At 37.7% G+C, this 18425-nt stretch overlaps 1 protein-coding gene across 1 annotated transcript in view; it reads left to right on the top strand.

Moving 5' to 3' along the window:
- Positions 1 to 18425, top strand: part of LOC144980182 (DNA (cytosine-5)-methyltransferase 1-like) — a 52643-nt gene that overhangs the window by 18389 nt on the left and 15829 nt on the right. The window contains 11 exon segments of the mRNA XM_078927755.1: positions 1762 to 1871; positions 2339 to 2457; positions 4596 to 4631; positions 5137 to 5345; positions 10305 to 10486; positions 11668 to 11839; positions 13527 to 13624; positions 14249 to 14459; positions 15520 to 15747; positions 17288 to 17530; positions 18209 to 18364. Coding sequence (XP_078783881.1) covers positions 1762 to 1871; positions 2339 to 2457; positions 4596 to 4631; positions 5137 to 5345; positions 10305 to 10486; positions 11668 to 11839; positions 13527 to 13624; positions 14249 to 14459; positions 15520 to 15747; positions 17288 to 17530; positions 18209 to 18364 — 1764 coding nt within the window.

Below are 18425 nucleotides of genomic sequence, written 5' to 3'. Positions count from 1 at the left end.
TTCGTTCACCACCATCGCGAAGTAATTTTGACCAGCAGTTAAGCTTAATAGCCAATATTCTCATCACAAACATATAACATAGAAACGATTGAGACATTGAGTATGCTCCGGTGTATGGGGTGAATTTTTAATTCAGAAAAGTGAGTGGAGCAGGCACTTATGTTGGTAACAACAAGATATGAAGTGAGTAGAAAAGTGCCAGAAGACAATAGAGAATAAAAATTTTTTTCGCGGCGGTGGTGGGGTTTGAACCTGCGACCTTATTGGTACGACAACTCCGCCTGGCAGGTGAGAGCGTGGCTCTACCGTGTGAGCTATCCACGAACACAAAAATATTCGTTTCAAACTCAAAGTCATTTCTAGATCCCTCTCTCACCCACTTCTTGAGACCGCCGATTCGTTCACCACCATCGCGAAGTAATTTTGACCAGCAGTTAAGCTTAATAGCCAATATTCTCATCACAAACATATAACATAGAAACGATTGAGACATTGAGTATGCTCCGGTGTATGGGTGAATTTTTAATTCAGAAAAGTGAGTGGAGCAGGCACTTATGTTGGTAACAACAAGATATGAAGTGAGTAGAAAAGTGCCAGAAGACAATAGAGAATAAAAATTTTTTTCGCGGCGGTGGTGGGGTTTGAACCTGCGACCTTATTGGTACGACAACTCCGCCTGGCAGGTGAGAGCGTGGCTCTCTCTAGAATTTTTATTCTCTATTGGCAAGTGCTGTAAGCATAGTTGTAGTGTAAGTGCTGTAAGCATCGTTGTAGTGTAAGTGCTGTAAGCATCGTTGTAGTGTAAGTGTTGTAAGCATCGTTGTAGTGTAAGTGCTGTAAGCATCGTTGTAGTGTAAGTGCTGTAAGCATCGTTGTAGTGTAAGTGCTGTAAGCATCGTTGTAGTGTAATTGCTGTAAGCATCGTTGTAGTGTAAGTGCTGTAAGCATCGTTGTAGTGTAATTGCTGTGAGCATCGTTGTAGTGTAAGTGCTGTAAGCATCGTTGTAGTGTAAGTGCTGTAAGCATCGTTGTAGTGTAAGTGCTGTAAGCATCGTTTGTAGTGTAAGTGCTGTAAGCATCGTTGTAGTGTAAGTGCTGTAAGCATCGTTGTAGTGTAAGTGCTGTAAGCATCGTTGTAGTGTAATTGCTGTGAGCATAGTTGTAGTGTAAGTGCTGTAAGCATCGTTGTAGTGTAAGTGCTGTAAGCATCGTTGTAGTGTAAGTGCTGTAAGCATCGTTGTAGTGTAAGTGCTGTAAGCATCGTTGTAGTGTAAGTGCTGTAAGCATCGTTGTAGTGTAAGTGCTGTAAGCATCGTTGTAGTGTAAGTGCTGTAAGCATCGTTGTAGTGTAAGTGCTGTAAGCATAGTTGTAGTGTAAGTGCTGTAAGCATCGTTGTAGTGTAAGTGCTGTAAGCATCGTTGTAGTGTAAGTGCTGTAAGCATCGTTGTAGTGTAAGTGCTGTAAGCATCGTTGTAGTGTAAGTGCTGTAAGCATCGTTGTAGTGTAAGTGCTGTAAGCATCGTTGTAGTGTAAGTGCTGTAAGCATCGTTGTAGTGTAAGTGCTGTAAGCATCGTTGTAGTGTAAGTGCTGTAAGCATCGTTGTAGTGTAAGTGCTGTAAGCATCGTTGTAGTGTAAGTGCTGTAAGCATCGTTGTAGTGTAAGTGCTGTAAGCATCGTTGTAGTGTAAGTGCTGTAAGCATCGTAAAACACTTGAAACGTAAAACACTTGAAAATAAACAACTTAATTCCCTTTCCCAGGTAGAGGAGCCGTTTGCCCTCATCAATCCAAAACTCAACCTGTTTACAGGGGACGAGGATCCAGAAACATTTGAAGACGAGCCCCCTGTGCACAAGATTACAAATTTTAGGTGAGGAGAATGATTACAGTCAAAGTGATACCAAAGCTGCTGGAAACGGTGGACTGTCACAAGTGCTGGAAACGGTGGACTGTCACAAGTGATAAACGAAAATGAAATGAATATAACAGCTTCAAAAAAAGATTCAAAGATTTTTGTACAGAGAGGATGAGCTGAATATTTCTGTTGTCATTCTGTTTTTGTAGTAATGTATTTATGTTTTCATTGGTTTTTATTTTTCTTGTTCTCTGAAGAAGGTTCTGAGCCTGAAACGTTCGGTGTTTGGTATTTTGTTCTTTTTTTTTAAGCTGTTATTTTAATAGCCCACAGATCCTGAGTATCACTCACAATTTTAACTCAGACGATTGAAAAAAAATGCATAATGTCATCAGGTGTTGCAATACAGTTCCTTCATCATTGTATCAAAATTTTGTGATAAATACTTACTAACTTTTGAATTGGATCCAATTATCTTCCAGTGTGTACGATGAAAAGAGGCACCTCTGTGCCTTTGACACAGGATTGATAGAGAAGGACAAGCTTTTGTATGTCAGCGGGGTGGTCAAGTTGATTGTGGATGACAACCCAGGTCCAGATGGTAGGATTCCTCTTCTCCTCTTCTTCTCTCTGACTTTTTTTTTTCTGCTCTCTCTCTCTCTCTCTCTCTCTCTCTCTCTCTCTCTCTCTCTCTCTCTCTCTCTCTCTCTCTCTCTCTCTCTCTCTCTCTCTCTCTCTTCCCTCTCTCTCTCTCTGTCTCTCTCTCTCTCTCTCTGTCTCTCTCTCTCTCTCTGTGTCTCTCTCTCTCTCTCTCTCTCTCTCTCCTCTCTCTCTCTCTCTCCCTCTCTCTCTCCTCGTTCTCTTCTCGTCTCCTCTCCTCTCTCTCTCTCTCTCTCTCTCTCTCTCTCTCTCTCTCTCCTCCTCCTCCTCCTCCTCTTCCTTCTTCTTCTACTTCGTCTTTGTGTTATTTTATTATTATTATTAACTTTTAAAATGTTCACCTTTTTTGTATGTTGCCTGTTCTCTAATTAGACCTAAAAGGCACTTTTCTCTCCTCATAGATGCATAATGAGAATTTCATTTTATTTTTAGTTTAAGACTGAGTTAGTGTGAATTAGATACCTTGTAAATTCAGTCAATTAACTGAAATCGTCATTGTCAAATTCAAATATTTAAAAAGGAAAATATAAAGAAAGTATAAATATGAAAGATCACAAATCGTGTGAAGTAATAGAATTAGGAGTGTTCCACAGCCTACGCATAGCTCATGGTGACGTAATTTATTAACGCATGTTATTGCAATGACTAACGATGCTTTTTAAAAACGTGATACGAACATCCTGGAATTTTCACACATCCTTTCAGTAAGATTTTCGTTTGCCAAACCCTCAATCCAACTGAACCATTTTACAGGCACCGAGGATAAAATTTGCACGTTCCCTAAGCCAAAAGACACATTTAGGTGAGGCTCAAATATCGTAAATGTAGCCAATGCTCGAAGACCGTTATGTAGACACCTTCAAATCGAAAGTTAGGATAGTGTACAAGACATTTCGATTGCCTCACGTTGTAAAAAATAAATGGTTAACCGCTTCATAAAAGATAAAGATTTTATAGGAACAATGGTTCAATTTGTAGCTAATTAATTTCGTGCAAATTTGACGTTTTTCTTGTTCTTAGCTCAATGCCAGCGAGCTTGTGTTTGGGATTTACTTTTTTCGATCTTTGAATTTTATCCCTACGTCCGAGTACACTCCAAATTTCATTCATTGATAAAATTCATCATTAAGTACATAATTCAGTGATCGGCCTAGAAGTATATTTTTTAATTTATTTTCTGTCTTTACTTGGATCCAATTTCTTCATTGCTACATTATTCAATTTGTCCTGAATGCAGGGTTCGTGGATCACAATTCAGCTTTGTCGAGCGTGTAAAGTTGTGGGATGACAAATTCAATTGGTCTCTTCAACGTTTAACATTATGTGTTATTTTTCTGACTATTCAAAAATAATTCCAGAGCAGGATTGACTTTTCAGTTCATCTTTACCTCTATGAATACATGCTCTATCTTCCTCTCTACATCAATTATGCAGTTCATCTTCCAGTAAATTAATACCCACTTTTAATGTTTTTCATCTCCTCTCCATTGATGCCCTTATTTTTAAAATTATTTGAATCTTCTGTTTGTCGAAGATTTCAGTCAATTTTTAAGAGCCATTTACAGGTCTTTATAATTATTTAAAATTTTTCATAATGCACAATCTTTATTGTAGTTTTGATTTAGCAGTAGTCTCTAATCCGTAATCCATTTCGAATAGAGTTACTATGAGGGATGTTTTCTTCTTGTTTAGTGCTCTTGGATCCCATTATCGATAGGTTGCTAGGAGGATGTTCTTCACACTCAAAGGGACGATCGATCGGTACAGTTCGCTTACACGATTGTTTTCATCGGTACATCACTCCACCCCCCACTCCTGTCCACCCAGCAGTGAATGGGTAGCTGAGACTGTCAGATTTGGTGGAAAGTACTTTGCGACTGTCCCGTTTCATGCTATAGAAACCGGGATAAATAAGCTCTGAGGGACTACTTTTTTTTTCTTTTTTTGTTTTGTTTTTGGTACACTTTTGATTCCACTATCGAGATGTCAGTAATTCGGGCAAAATGCTGGGAACTGAGGTGTTGGGTTTGGAGACACGTGACTGTAAACAATTTATTTTTTTTGGTTAATTTTTGCCAGATGGTGTTCCGTGTCGTGAGATTGGTCCCATCAACGGTGCTATAGCAGTTCGATGTGTGTAAATCACTTATTGATTACCAGGGTAAACTTTTTCACCTTTCACCAACGTGGAAAAAGAATAGAGGTGTCTGCCAGATCTGTCTCAATCTGTTTGTTTTTTTAGGAATGTATTATTATTTTTTTGTTGGCTGAGAAGGTATTGAGACCAAACTTGTGTCGTTGTTATTTTATTTCTTTTTTGAAGCTGTTATATTCAGTTTTGTTCATTACTTTTTACCCTGGTCAGCTTTATAGTACTAGCGCTGTTAGAAATTGTTATTCTTGGTTGTTTGTTTAATATATATATATTTTTTTTTTGGTTTTGCTTTTTGTTGTTCTTTTTCTTTTTTTTTTTTTTTTTGATTGGTGTTTTTTTGTTGTTTTTTTTGTGTGTTTTTAGTTTGTTTTTTAAAATTCGATTTAATTAAAAAAATTTTTTTTTTTAAAATTTTCTTGGGCCTCCTCTATTTAAGTTTGTCAATGCTTGGGGTCTTGTCTACAGAAATGTTTTTAGTTATATTTCATTACTAACCGGGTCATCATTTCATTTGCCTGACAGCCTATGCGACATATTACTTGATGGAGCCAAGCGAGGCGTATGCCCCAGTCATGGAACACCTCAAGGTGAAAGTTCATCTTGCCAAGCTGGTCATTGAATTTATGAATGAAAATGAACTGGCGACGTATGAGGATTTGCTCAACAAAATTCAGGTGTGCTCTTTTGTTTCATCTCTTTTCCCTTTTTTTTTTTTCTTCTTTTTAATAGTACAGTAGAGTTAAAAATAAACCCCAAAAGACTTTACCATTTATATTGTGCAATATAATATCCACTTAGCATTATCAAAGTGATTTACATTGGGTCCCTGGCCAACAGCAACACTTAACTTGCAGGATGAGACATGACACCTGCTGGGCGATATTACAATTTTTTTCAGACAGAGACAATGCTGTTAAGGGCCTTTGGATCTGAAGGTCCAGGGTTCGAGACCTGATTTGATCAGTGCATAGTTGAGTCCTTGGAAAATGCACTTTACTCACACCTCTCACTGCACTCGGGTGTTAAATGAGTACCTGGTCTCTGTCATCATCATCATCATTGCCTTTTTCACCCTGGGTCAGGGTATAGGCCACAGACAAACAGTTTCCATCCTTCTCTATCCTGAGCCAACTTTTTTATCTCATTCCAGGTCTTACCACTTCTTTGTATATCAGCTTCTTTAATTCTTCTCCATGTTCCTCGTGGCCTTCCCTTGATCTTCTGCCTGAGGGTTCCAGTCCAATACTTTCTTTGTTATAGTTGAGTCATTCTTCTAAGCGTGTGTCCAATCCACCTCCATCGTCTTCTTCCTATATCCTCTCCCACTGGTTTCTGCTGTGTTCTTTTCCATACTTCTTCATTTTTTATTCTATCCATCCATTTTATTCTGAGTAGCTTACGCATGCACCTGTTTACGAAAATCTGTACCCTCCTTATACATGCCTGTGATGCGTTCCAAGTTTCACATCCATACAGTAGGACAGACTTCACGTTTGAGTTGAAAAGTCTTAGCTTTAGTTGAAGGGAGATATCTTTAGTTCTCCAAACTCTGTTCAAAGATGTGAATGCAGCCTGTGCCTTTCCTATTCGTGCTTTCACCTCTGCTTCCGTGCCTCCATCCTTGTCAATTATACTTCCGAGATAGCAGAAAGTGTCTATATCTTCGAGTTCCTGATCTTTTACTTTGATCTGCTCCCTTTGACGCGTACCTATCCTCAAGACCTTTGACTTTGCAGGGTGAATTCTTAGACCAATTGATTCCGAGAGGCTGTTTATAATTGTGGTTTTTGCTTGCATCTGGTCCTGGGTGTGGGACAGAAGAGCCAGATCATCTGCAAAATCCAGATCATCCAACTGTGTCCAGGGGGTCCACTGTATCCATTTCTTCTCCCTTTGGAGGTTTCCTTCATTAGCCAATCAATGGCAAGGATGAACAGGAATGGTGAGAGCAAGCATCCCTGCTTGACACCAGTCTTAATTTCAAAGCTGTCAGTAAGCTGATCTTCATGTACAACCCTGCAACTTGATCCTTCATACATTTCCTTAATGAGGTTTACTATCTTTTCAGGGAGTCCATAATGTGCCAGAATTTTCCACAATGTTGCTCTGTCAATACTGTCGAAAGCCTTCTCGTAATCCAGAAAGTTGACAATAAGAGGAGAGTTCCATTCTATAGACTGTTCTACTATGACTCGCAGAGAGGCAATCTGGTCGGTGGTTGAACGGTTTTTCCGAAAACCTGCCTGTTCGTCCCGCAGTTTAGCATCTGTTGCATTCTTAATTCTCTCTAAAATAATACGGTTGAAAACCTTTCCTGGGATAGAAAGAAGAGTGATGCCTCGATAATTATTACAATTACTGAGGTCCCCTTTCTTTGGAAGCTTGATAAGATGTCCTTCCTTCCAATCCTTTGGGAATATCCCGTCATTCCAGATTCTCTCAAATAGTGGGTGCAGGGCCTCAGCATTTCTTTTCGCATCAACTTTTAGAGCCTCCGGTGGAATCTGGTCTGGTCCAGCAGCTTTCCCCCTTTTCATCTTGTTAATGGCACCCACAATCTCTGCTATCGATGGTGGATCACAGCTAATTGGTAGCTCATTCCTTGCAGGCAAAATTTCTGGCTGGTTGTCTGGTGGTGGTCTGTTCAGAAGGCAGTTGAAATGTTCCCTCCATCGTTCAGATTGAGCCTCTTTTCCAAAAATAGTTTTCCCATCTTTGTCTTTGACTGGTACCTCTGGTTTCCCATATTTTCCAGCAAGTGTCTTGGTAGTTTGATAAAGGATCCTCATGTGTCCTCCAGTCGCTGCTGCTTCTGCTTTCTCTGCAAGTCTGTTCATGAATGCTTCCTTGTCTTTCTTCACAGATCTTTTGACTTCCTTAGCTATGGCTCGATACTGCTCTTGTGCATCCAGCCTTGAAGCCCTTGTTCGGCTTGCATTCACTTGTTCCTTCCTTGTTCTCCTCTTTTCAATAAGGTCCAAGGTGGTTGGACTTATCCATTCTTTATGTTCCGATTTCTTTACCCCCAATACCTCATGGCAAGTTGTTATGTAGACTTCCTTGATCTTTGCCCAATGTGACTCTACATCTATGTCCTCCTCGAGCTCAGTAAGAGGTTGGAATCTATTACTCAATTGTAGTTTGAATTCCTCATTCTTTTCCCCATCAAGTGCATTCACCTCGAATTTTCTTCTTGTATGTGATCTGGCCCGTGTTTTCTGAGTCGGAGCTTAAGCTTTGCCAATAGCAGGTGGTGGTCTGATCCAACATCTGCCCCTCTCTGTACTGTCACATCTTCCAATGAACGTCTGAATCTACGAGAGATACAAAAATGATCAATCTGATTCTCTGTCACACCATCTGGTGAGACCCAAGTTGTTTTGTGGATCCTCTTATGGGGGAACACTGATCCTCCAATCACCAAACTGTTGAATGCACAGAAATTTGCAAACCTCTCTCCATTATCATTCATTTCTCCCATGCCATGACGTCCCATGATACCTTCATAGCCTACGTTATCCTGTCCCACTTTTGCATTAGCATCTCCCATCAATATGTTGATGTCTTTCCTTGGCAACTTGTCAATGACTTGTTGTAGCAGACCATAAAATGTATCTTTGTCCTCATCTGTTGCATCATTTGTTGGGGCATAGATCTGTACAATGTTCATGCTGATCTTCTTACTCCGTGTTGTAAAGGACGCCATGATGATCCTTTCTCCGCATTGTTCCCATCCTCTCAGTGACTTCTGGGCAAACTTGCTTAGAATTATTCCTACTCCCTGTGTATGAATCCCGTCCCTCTCCTGAATATAAAATCTTCTCCCCAGACTTGAGGTGTTTCTGTCCGGATTGTATCCAGTGGGTTTCGCTTACTCCAAGTATATGCAGCCTGTATCTTCTCATCTCAGTCACAACTTGAGAGCTTTTTCCTGCTTCATACATGGTGCGAACGTTCCACGACGCAATTCGAAGCTGCTTGTTTGGCGAAGACGTCATCGGGTCAGCAGAGTCCTTTCGGCTTTGTCTGTTGTCCTTCATAAATTCTGTAATTCCAGAAACTCTTCGGTCGCCCAAGCTAAAAAAAGGATTTAGTTTGTCTGTCTGTGTTTCTGTAACGGTTTGAGTTTAACGGAAAGGGGTGTTAACCCTTTGCCAACCCCCAACCTGGAGGACCAGGTGACTCAAAGATGGGGGAATCACACACCATTAGTCGCCTTTTACGACACGCTGGCTTGGCGTTGGGCTATTCTTGACCCTCTCATTTGAGGGACCCCGGACACCACACGGGGTCTGGTCTCTGTCCCCGCAAAATATTATAGTATCTAACAGTAGTATAACAGGACTCGTATCTCATCCTACAGGTTAAGTGTTGCTGTTGGCTAGGGACCCATTTTAAAAGCGATTTGAGCATGTTTTGTGGATATTGCTCTTGCTTCTTTTTTGTGTTTTTTTCTTCTGTTGGTACGCTTGATCTGGTTGGCAGAGGAGGTGAGTATTGTACTCAAAGGCATAGTATCAATATTTGTAGCCAATCCTAGGACATGCTTTTAACTGGGTTGGGCTTTTTGTCCTCTCAAAGTGGACATGGAGGTGCTGCGTCTCTATCCCCCTATATCCATATTCCAACTTGCTTTCTGTCCTTATCCTAGAATTAGATTTTGTCCTGGCCCTGGCCAGAGTCCTTGGCTGGGAGAGATAAAGTCATATTTATAGTTATTGTTTCAGATGATGATATTTATTTTTCTTGTAAATCATCCTTTGTACTTTTATTTTTTTTAATGAAATATATATAATGGTTTGTTAAAATTTGAGTGTATTCCACTCAGTTGGTTACTGTGCTGGTGTCTGGATGCGACTTGTAGGTGATCCCAAACCCAGTACACTGACAGTTTGCTCTTGGAATCTACATCTCTTCCCTATTTGAACCTTTCCCCTTCGTCTTACTGTTTCTCATGTGCTTTCATTTGAAAATCTAGAATTTTTATGACAATCCCATTTTTCTTCCTTTTTACTGGCGCTAATTGGATTCAGTAGTCTGATGTCACGCGCCCGGCAACGGCGGCCATCTTGGTTCTAAACAAAGAAAATCATTACTTTTTATTCTTCATGCTGGCTAGAACTTTTCATTCCCTTTTCATATGCCTTGTGATCAGAATGTGTAAAAGTCAAAACATGATCAAATTGATGGGGGTTTTTTCCTCTGGATACGCGTTTAAGCTCGCCGGAGAAATATTTCATACGGCGTCCGCCATTGTTCCGATAGTTTAGAGCCAGTGTTACTAAGTTACCATACGTCATTAGAAAGGAAGTGACATTACGACTATTGAAGACTATTGTGTCGCAAGAACTGTAAACCCCTTAACAACAAAACAAACTTTTATCATCCACAGTATATAGTAAAAAGAATATAAAAGTGTCTGCCAGATCTGTCGTCAATCTGTTTTTTTTTTTAGGAATGTATTATTTTTTGTTGTTGGCTGAAGAAAGGTATTGAGACCAAAACTTTCTTTCTTTGTTTATTTTATTTCTTTTTTGAAGCTGTTATATTCAGTTTTGTTCATTACTTTTTACCCTGGTCAGCTTTATAGTACTAGCGCTGTTAGAAATTGTTATATATTTTTTTTTCCACAGACAACGGTTCCCCCGGCTGGGGTCAGCAGCGTCTCCGAGGATTCTCTCCTCCGCCACGCTCAATTTGTCGTGGATCGAATCCAGGGCTTTGATGCATCGGCAGACGATGATGAGCTTATCCTGATCACCACCCCTTGTATTCGTACTCTGATTAACCTGTCTGGTGTCACACTCGGTAAAAAGTAGGTATCTGCAGGAATGTGAACTCCTGCAGAAATTGTAAATAAATATTTTAAAATAAGAAACATGTAACTATTATGATTTTATAAAAAATTTATTACAACAGTACACGATTGAGCAGCTATGGCCCCTCAAGGCCGATAAAAATTGATAAAAGACAGAAACGAGTGCTTAAATGACCTAAATAGTGTCGAAAGCGCCTTTAACACCTAAAAACAAAAACATAAAAAGTAGGTCATTTTTATTTTGCTACATGATATGGTAAACTGACTACTTTGATCATTATAATTTTTTTTAATCGATACTCAATCCAATCCAATCCAATCCAAAATAGTTGCAGTTTCATGTGATGAAGATTGACACAACTTTGCGTGGTGGGGTGGCATTGACGTAATGTTTATCTATTGGTTTAAAACTGGTCGAGATAACTACAGAATATTGTCGGGTTATTGGTTCCTCTGACATTTTACAGGGATGCTGTTTCTGGCGCAAATGGTACTGGGGAAGAATATTATTTTCTCCAGATTGTATTATTTCATCAAATGTTTTATCAATATATATGTTGTTGATTATCGTTTGCTTGATTTGCTTAAAGGTACAGAGTTGCTTAGACACATAATGAAATTTATTTATTTATCAATGCTCATTTCTTGAAGTGTCCCATATCCTGAAAACTCTCACAATTAAGCAAATTGCCCTAATTTTTTTAAAGGAAAAATAGTCTAAATGTCTATATAAAAATTATTATTATTATTATTATTATTATTATTATTATTATTATTATTATTATTATTATTATTATTATTATTATTATTATCGTTATTATTATTATTATTATTATTTATTATTATTTATTATTATTATTATTATTTATTATTATTATTATTATGGTTATCGTTATTATTATTATTATTATTATTATTATTATTATTATTATTATTATTATTATTATTATTATTATTATTTTTTTGTTTTTTGTTGTTGTGTTGATTGTTGTTGTTTTGTTGTTGTTGTTGTTGTTGTGTTTGTTATTATTATTAGTATTTTTATTAACATCATTATTATTGTAATTATTATTATTATTATTATTATTATTATTATTATTATTATTATTATTATTATTATTTTGCTTTGAGAAACAAGTCGAAGAAAAATATATACAATGCTATTTTAACCCTCTCAGAGACAAACATGGAAAGTCAGAAAAACGTGTAAAGAAGAAGGATGAAAAACCAAAACACACCAAAGCGACTGTCACTCCGCTGGTACGCGACATCTTTGATTCTGTGTTCAAGGATCAGATTATCGAGGAAGACATGTCAAAGAACAAGAGAACTCGATGTGGCACGTGTGAGGTACGATATTCTGGAGAACATGGAAGAAAAATCGTGATATCAAACCCTCTACTCTTTTAGTTCCTAAATCCTTGGGAGTGTGTACGTAACCAGTCCTTTGAAGTATGAATAATGAGCAGGTTAGGGATGTTTATATAGAATGTCATCCGCTGCAGGGGGGGGGGGGGTCTGCTAAATGTTAGCAAGGTGGGTGGGGAAGGACGGGGGAGGTCAGACCAAAGATGATGTCATCAAAAGTACCCATTTAACCCTCGTGTTAAAGCACTTTGAGCACATTTAGTGATTATTGCACAATATAAAAGCTCAAGTTTTGATCCTACGCGATATACACTAAATGATTTTTAAAAGGAAATATACAGATATTTTGATAGCTATCCGCTTCTGGTACTTTCATTTTTATCCTTGGGCAAGATTATTAGTCCCCTATTTGCTCACTTTGTACAACATGGGTGATTCCTGTTGATATGAGACATTTGTTTGAAAGCTTATCTATATTTCTTCATGGACTGCCTAGGCCCGAGGCACAAATTGCCATAACATTGTGACAACACTCAGCCATGAACATTCTAATCTACATTAACGATTCAAAAAACTGATACTCAACCAGGCTTCATGACACTGACAAATTCCAAGAACAGACACATACAAATACTGCTTTTCCACCTCGAACAATACGTGAATGGAAACAAACTACCACATGACATAATAGGTATTGCAGACTCAACATCATTTCAACGCGTTTTCCACATATACAAAACCACCGAGAGGATTGAATGACTTGAGTGACAGGATTAGTGTGGTGTGATAAAAACATTGTTAACAATGTCACTACCACAATTATCTCATTCGTCTGTAGTGTTATTCATCCTGTTTTTTTGATAAAGGGGAAACCCGAAACGTCTGTTTTATCTGTTTTCGTATATTAAAATGAAGCTTACATTTAATTTCACATTGTTATTTAATAAAAATTAGGGAAAATGATAAAAAGTGTAAGAGGTGAAGGTCATTAAAATCGTCTCCCCTGAGATGAGAATCTGAGCAGCCAGGCAAATGATTGTCCTAGGAATAGCAGGATTTTCCTACCCTCTACGATAGCGTGATAAGTCTTCATAAATTTGGTTAATGCTAAATTTGATATTTTGTATATTTGAACATGTCGAAAATATGCTTATTAAAAAAAAAATATGTTAGAGTGAATGACATAATCAATCGGATGGTGAAAAGGTTTGAACTGAGATATTGACAAGTTTAGTTGGAAGGTCAATTTTGATCTAAAACGAGTTCTTGTCCAAAAGGATTAAATCAACCCTTTTTGTACATCTTCGGGAAATATCAAAGCTTAATTTCTAAATATTTTTTACAGCTAGTCAAGTTGAAAAATTATGAAATTTGAGAAAAGTTGCTGGATACCTTTCCCATACATCTGACCATAAAGTCATGAAAAATCACCGATTTACTTCAAATAAAGATTAAAATGCTCTGGGGAGCATATTCTTTCAGAAAATGAAAAAAAAAAATGCAAATCCAAAATTTTCACCTTCCGGCTGATTATGTCATGCACTGACACATGAGAAAATGACCATAGATATTGGGGAAAAATATGATAAATCATTTCAAATGGTTGAGCTTGGTTGGCAAGTCTGATAATGTTTTTTGATGAAGCACTTTTTTTCTTTTCTCTATTCAGGTTTGCCTTATGCCGGATTGTGGAGAGTGTACAGCGTGTAGAGACATGATCAAGTTTGGTGGCTCGGGTCGTTCCAAACAAGCTTGTAAGGAAAGGAGGTAATAATGAAATATGCATTCCTGCCAACCTTCCTTTTTTTTTTTTCCAAAATCATTCCTGTAGAAGGAATGAAGTTGACTTCATTCAGCTCCTTGTTTTTTGGGTTTTTTTTTCGACAGTCAATTAGTGATTAGTTCTCACTAAATTATATCAATCAGACAATAAACATCAAAGGTGACACACAGTTTTGTGTGTTGGTTTGTTTAATTTGGCCAGTGGATGTTGTGAGTATTTTACCCATACAAATAGCATGAAATTGCTAAATGCCAGATTGTGGAGATTGTTGCTCTAGCAATCGCATGAAGGCATGTTGGCAACTGTTTTCAGCCAAAGTCAGCTGGGATGCGATTCCACAGTCGGGCAGCGGAAGGGCAAAACGAATACAGGTGGGCATTTGTTTTTGATGTTGGGATGGTTACTCTTGCTGCGTGTCCCCTCGTCATTCTTGTGCTGATGTCGTTAGGCAGTTTAAGGCACGACGTACTCTTTTTGGATCTCCATTGTTTACACTTTCATGGGCAACGATTGGCAGCACTGTAAACATTTTTATTTTATAAAAGTGTCTTCTCTTTTTGTTAATCTAAAAAGGTGTATAACTAATTTTGGTCATGAAAACGTTCTAGATGTCCTTACATGGCATTCAAAGATGCAGAAGCGAATGAGGTAGAAGAGGATGCAGACGTCCCTGTGAAGGAAGGAAAAGTTAAGAAGTTGGAACCAGAACGTCACAAGCCAAAGAAAAACAACAAGACCAAAGTTTCCTGGGAAGGAGACGCAATTAAAACAATTGGGAAGCAGACCTTTTACATGTCTGCCACTGTGAACAATTTTGAAGTAAGTATTTGATGTGAAGCTGCTCTTAGGTTTCTCGTGCTATCTCTTTTATGTTTATCTGTAAATAACTAAGCACTTGGCAACAAAGTTAAAGCCTTGCAAATTTCAAGATTGAAACAATTCACATATGAACCAAAATCACAGGAGGTCACGCTGTGTCTTCTATCCCCTTATATGTTTTCTGAGTTGCTTTCTGTCTGTCTTGGAATGGGTTTACTTAGTTTTGTCCCAGCCTTGGCTGGAGACCTTGACTGGGAGGGAAGCAGTCAAATGTATAGTACAGTTTTGGGAGATGATATTTTTTTCCCTTGTAAATCATATCTGTTATGTATTGTTCGTTGTTTTATGTTTTCTGTAAACATCTGAGTGCGTTCCTCTTAGTGGGATCCTGTGATGGTGTCTGGATGAGACTCTTAAGGAATATTAAACTAAATTGAGTATGCTCTTGGAATCTACATCTGTTCCTTATTTCAACCATTCCCCTTTGTCTTACTTTTTCTTTTGTGCTTTGATTAAATCTAGAATCTTCCTTTTTACTGATGCTGAAATGACTTATATGCGTTGCAGGTGCCGTAAAACCTTTAAAACCAAAACCAAAATCAATTTTAAGATAAATAAGGTTGCTTTTGCCATAAAATAATGAAATTAGACTTAAAACAATAATCGTGTGATGCAGTGCTTGACTTAAATGTTAGGTATTAAGAGAACCTCAAGGTTTTAAATGATACATTCCGTAGCTGGTCTATAAGGGTTAATGAAAATTATGATGCAATACTTTGACCTTAGTTTAAGGTGTTCATTTTTTTTTCTTCTAATAAATGAAATACTTTTTAAAAAACAAGTGTCTTTTTTATTTTTTATCTTTATTTGTTTTTATTTTATTTGTTTGTTTTGTTTTATTATTTATTTTATATTTTTTTTCCTCGTAGATTTTTAATTGACATCTATTAAGAGATTTTTATAAGTATTCTATATGAGCACAATGTTTTAAAGATGTGATATATTTCAAGACATTGTGATGTATATTATTTAAATTTTCATTTAAAACCACGCATTCCAGGTCACCAGTGGAGATTGTGTCATTGTCATGGCTGCCGATCCCAGCAATGAATCGTATGTCGCTCGGGTAGAATATCTGTTTGACGAACGTGGGGAGAAAAAGGCCCACGTCAGCTGGTTTGTCCGAGGCACGGAAACGGTGCTGGGAGAAGTGGCCGATCCGAAGGAACTGTTTGTTGTCAACGACTGCGAGGACATTGAGCTCATCACTGTGACACACCTGGCCAAGGTTTGCATGGAACCAATTTTATTTCTCACATAAGTGCGGCTATGTGGTCTTGTGGAGGTCTTGATAGCTCAGTTGGTAGAGCACTCGCTTAACACGCAATGGGGCCAAGATTGATCCCGGGTGCAGTCAAGATTTTTTCTGTCCACCCAGCAGTGAATGGGTAGCTTAGCCTGTTAGATTTGGTGGAAAGTACTTTGCGATAGACTAGCGTCCTATCCAAAGGATAGCAAGCAATTGCTATTGTCCATTTCACGCTATAGTAATAAACTCCAGCTCCATGGTCCTAATAGCTGGGAAGGACTACTTTTATGTAAAATGAGTACCTGGTTGTTAACATTGTTGTCTCTGTCGGAAAAAAAAAATTGCCTATCAGGGGTCATGTGTTGTTCTATGTTACGTGTTCCTGTTGGCAAGGGACCCTTTGTAAAGCGCTTTAAGCACGTTAAGTGGATATTTTGCTATATAAAAGCTCAAATTGAAGTTAAATACCCGGTTTGCCAATTTCATCAGGACACTCCAGATTCTGCATTTTAAGAGAAAAATAACTCACCACAAAAAGAATAATTAAAAAAAGAAAAAAAAGAAAGAAGTTTAAAAATGATAAAAAGGGGTGCGGTTTGTTTATTTTTGCCTGTCAATGTAGACAGGCTTGCCAACCAATATGATTTCTCATATTTTAATGCGCTTTGAGGTCCAAAATATGACTTAATATGCTGAATGCAAAAAGTCAAGAATTTGTAACAAAGATGGAGGAGAAAAAAAGAATAATAGTGGAATAATTGAAGGATTGAAGGTTATTAAATATCATCTCCACCTAGAGTAGCCTGACAGCTAATGATTGTCACAGGAATTGCAAGATTTTCCCACCCTCTACCAGCTTGAAACGTCTCCAGTGTATGTTAAATTTGAAATTCAGATTGTTGCACGTGTTGAAAATATGATTTTTGGAGGGAAATTATGAGAAAATTAGCATAAATATTGGGGAAAATATGATAAATCTTTTCAAATGGTTCAGGTAGGTTAACAAGTTTGTGTAGATCAATTTCTTGTTAACATTTTATAAATGATTGGAAAAGTACAAAATTTTGCAGAATTCCAGCTCTTATACAATGAGAAATTGAAGAAGGTGATAAAGTATTAAATTAAGAAACCTGGGAGAAGGCACTGGTGTAAGATAAACATCTGAACATGTGTGAATAAAAGGCTATGTGGTCTAGTGGTATGACACTTGCCTTTGAATCTGAAGGTCCTGGATTCGAGTCCCGCTCTGAGCAGTGCATAGATGAGTCCTTGGAAAAGGCTTTTTATTCACATTTTCTCACCGTACTCAGGTGTAAAATGAGAACCTGATCAGTTACAGTGTTGTCTCTGTCTGAAAAAAATTGCAATATCATTAACAGGTGTCATGTTTCGTTCTCCATGTTAAGCGTTGCTATTGGCTAGTGACCCATTGTAAAGTGCTTTAAGCAAATTTAGTGGATATTGCACAATATAAGAGCTCAATTTTTAAAATTTGAAATTGTAACAAATATATCTGTAGGTAATTTACAGACCAGCATCGGATAATTGGAGCATGGAGGGCGGAGAAGACATCAGCACAGACGATAACCATGAAGAAATTTCATTTTTCTATAAATTCTGGTACAACCCTGAAATTGGTCGATTTGAGGACATCCCTTCCCAAGACGATGAACAGAAAGATGATGTCAAATTTTGTCCTTGTTGTTCGCGACTACGAAAAGAGGAAGAGGAAAGCAAAGTTTCTGTTGGACCAGAGACAGAGGTATGTGACATGTGCTCAGTAAATAGTCGGATCGCTCTTGATAAAATAATAATAATAATGTCTTTATTGTCCTCAAAATAGTTGCAATTTGTCATTTGGTTACACATTTATATAACAATACAATATTATAGAGAATATTCATAACATAATACATTGACATATATACACTCACACATAGCACACTAGTAACATCGTAGTCATCATCATCATCATCATCATCATCATCATCACAACAACCTTCCTAATATTTCCGTTACAATTCTTCTCTTTCACCATTCCCCTATAACACCATAACCAATCCTCATCATACTCCATATTATAATATTTTTTCTGTAACAAGCTATAAGAGGGAAAGCTTGTGCTTTGATATCCCTCATCAGAAAGAACAAAAAATAACACTTGAAGGCTCACATTTAGAAGACTTTATTTCAGGAACATTTCCTTTTATACTCTAAAGGGGCAACAACTACAAATTACAAGGGCAATGAACTACCAACAACAATATAGGGTAAACAAATGTAAGGGAAATAACTCCCCCCCCCCTTTTTTTTTTTTTAAAGCGCTTTGAGGTTTCGATGAAAGGCGCTATAAAAATATGCTTATTATTAAGAACTATACTTGATGCTTTGAATACGTTAAGTGGAAATTTTTTACTTTTTTAAATGTTTTTATTTTAAGGTACCAGGTTCAAGTCACAGATATTTCTGCAGTGTCCGTAAAGCAGGCATTGAGTACCAACTGGGAGACTGTTGTTATGTCCAGCCAGATGCATTTGAATTCAAGATTAAACATCCCAAGACGAACAAGCCTATCAAATCGAACAAGGAGTACAACGTGAGTACAACAGTCACAAAAAGTTCAATACCCGCAGTCCTTAGCTGAGAATAAAATAGTC

The sequence above is a fragment of the Berghia stephanieae genome, chromosome 9, assembly GCF_034508935.2.
Source record: "Berghia stephanieae isolate SIO BIC M18660-M18661 chromosome 9, UCSD_Bste_1.3, whole genome shotgun sequence".
In the NCBI taxonomy this organism is placed as follows: domain Eukaryota; kingdom Metazoa; phylum Mollusca; class Gastropoda; order Nudibranchia; family Aeolidiidae; genus Berghia; species Berghia stephanieae.
This window is presented reverse-complemented; position numbering and strand designations above follow the sequence as displayed.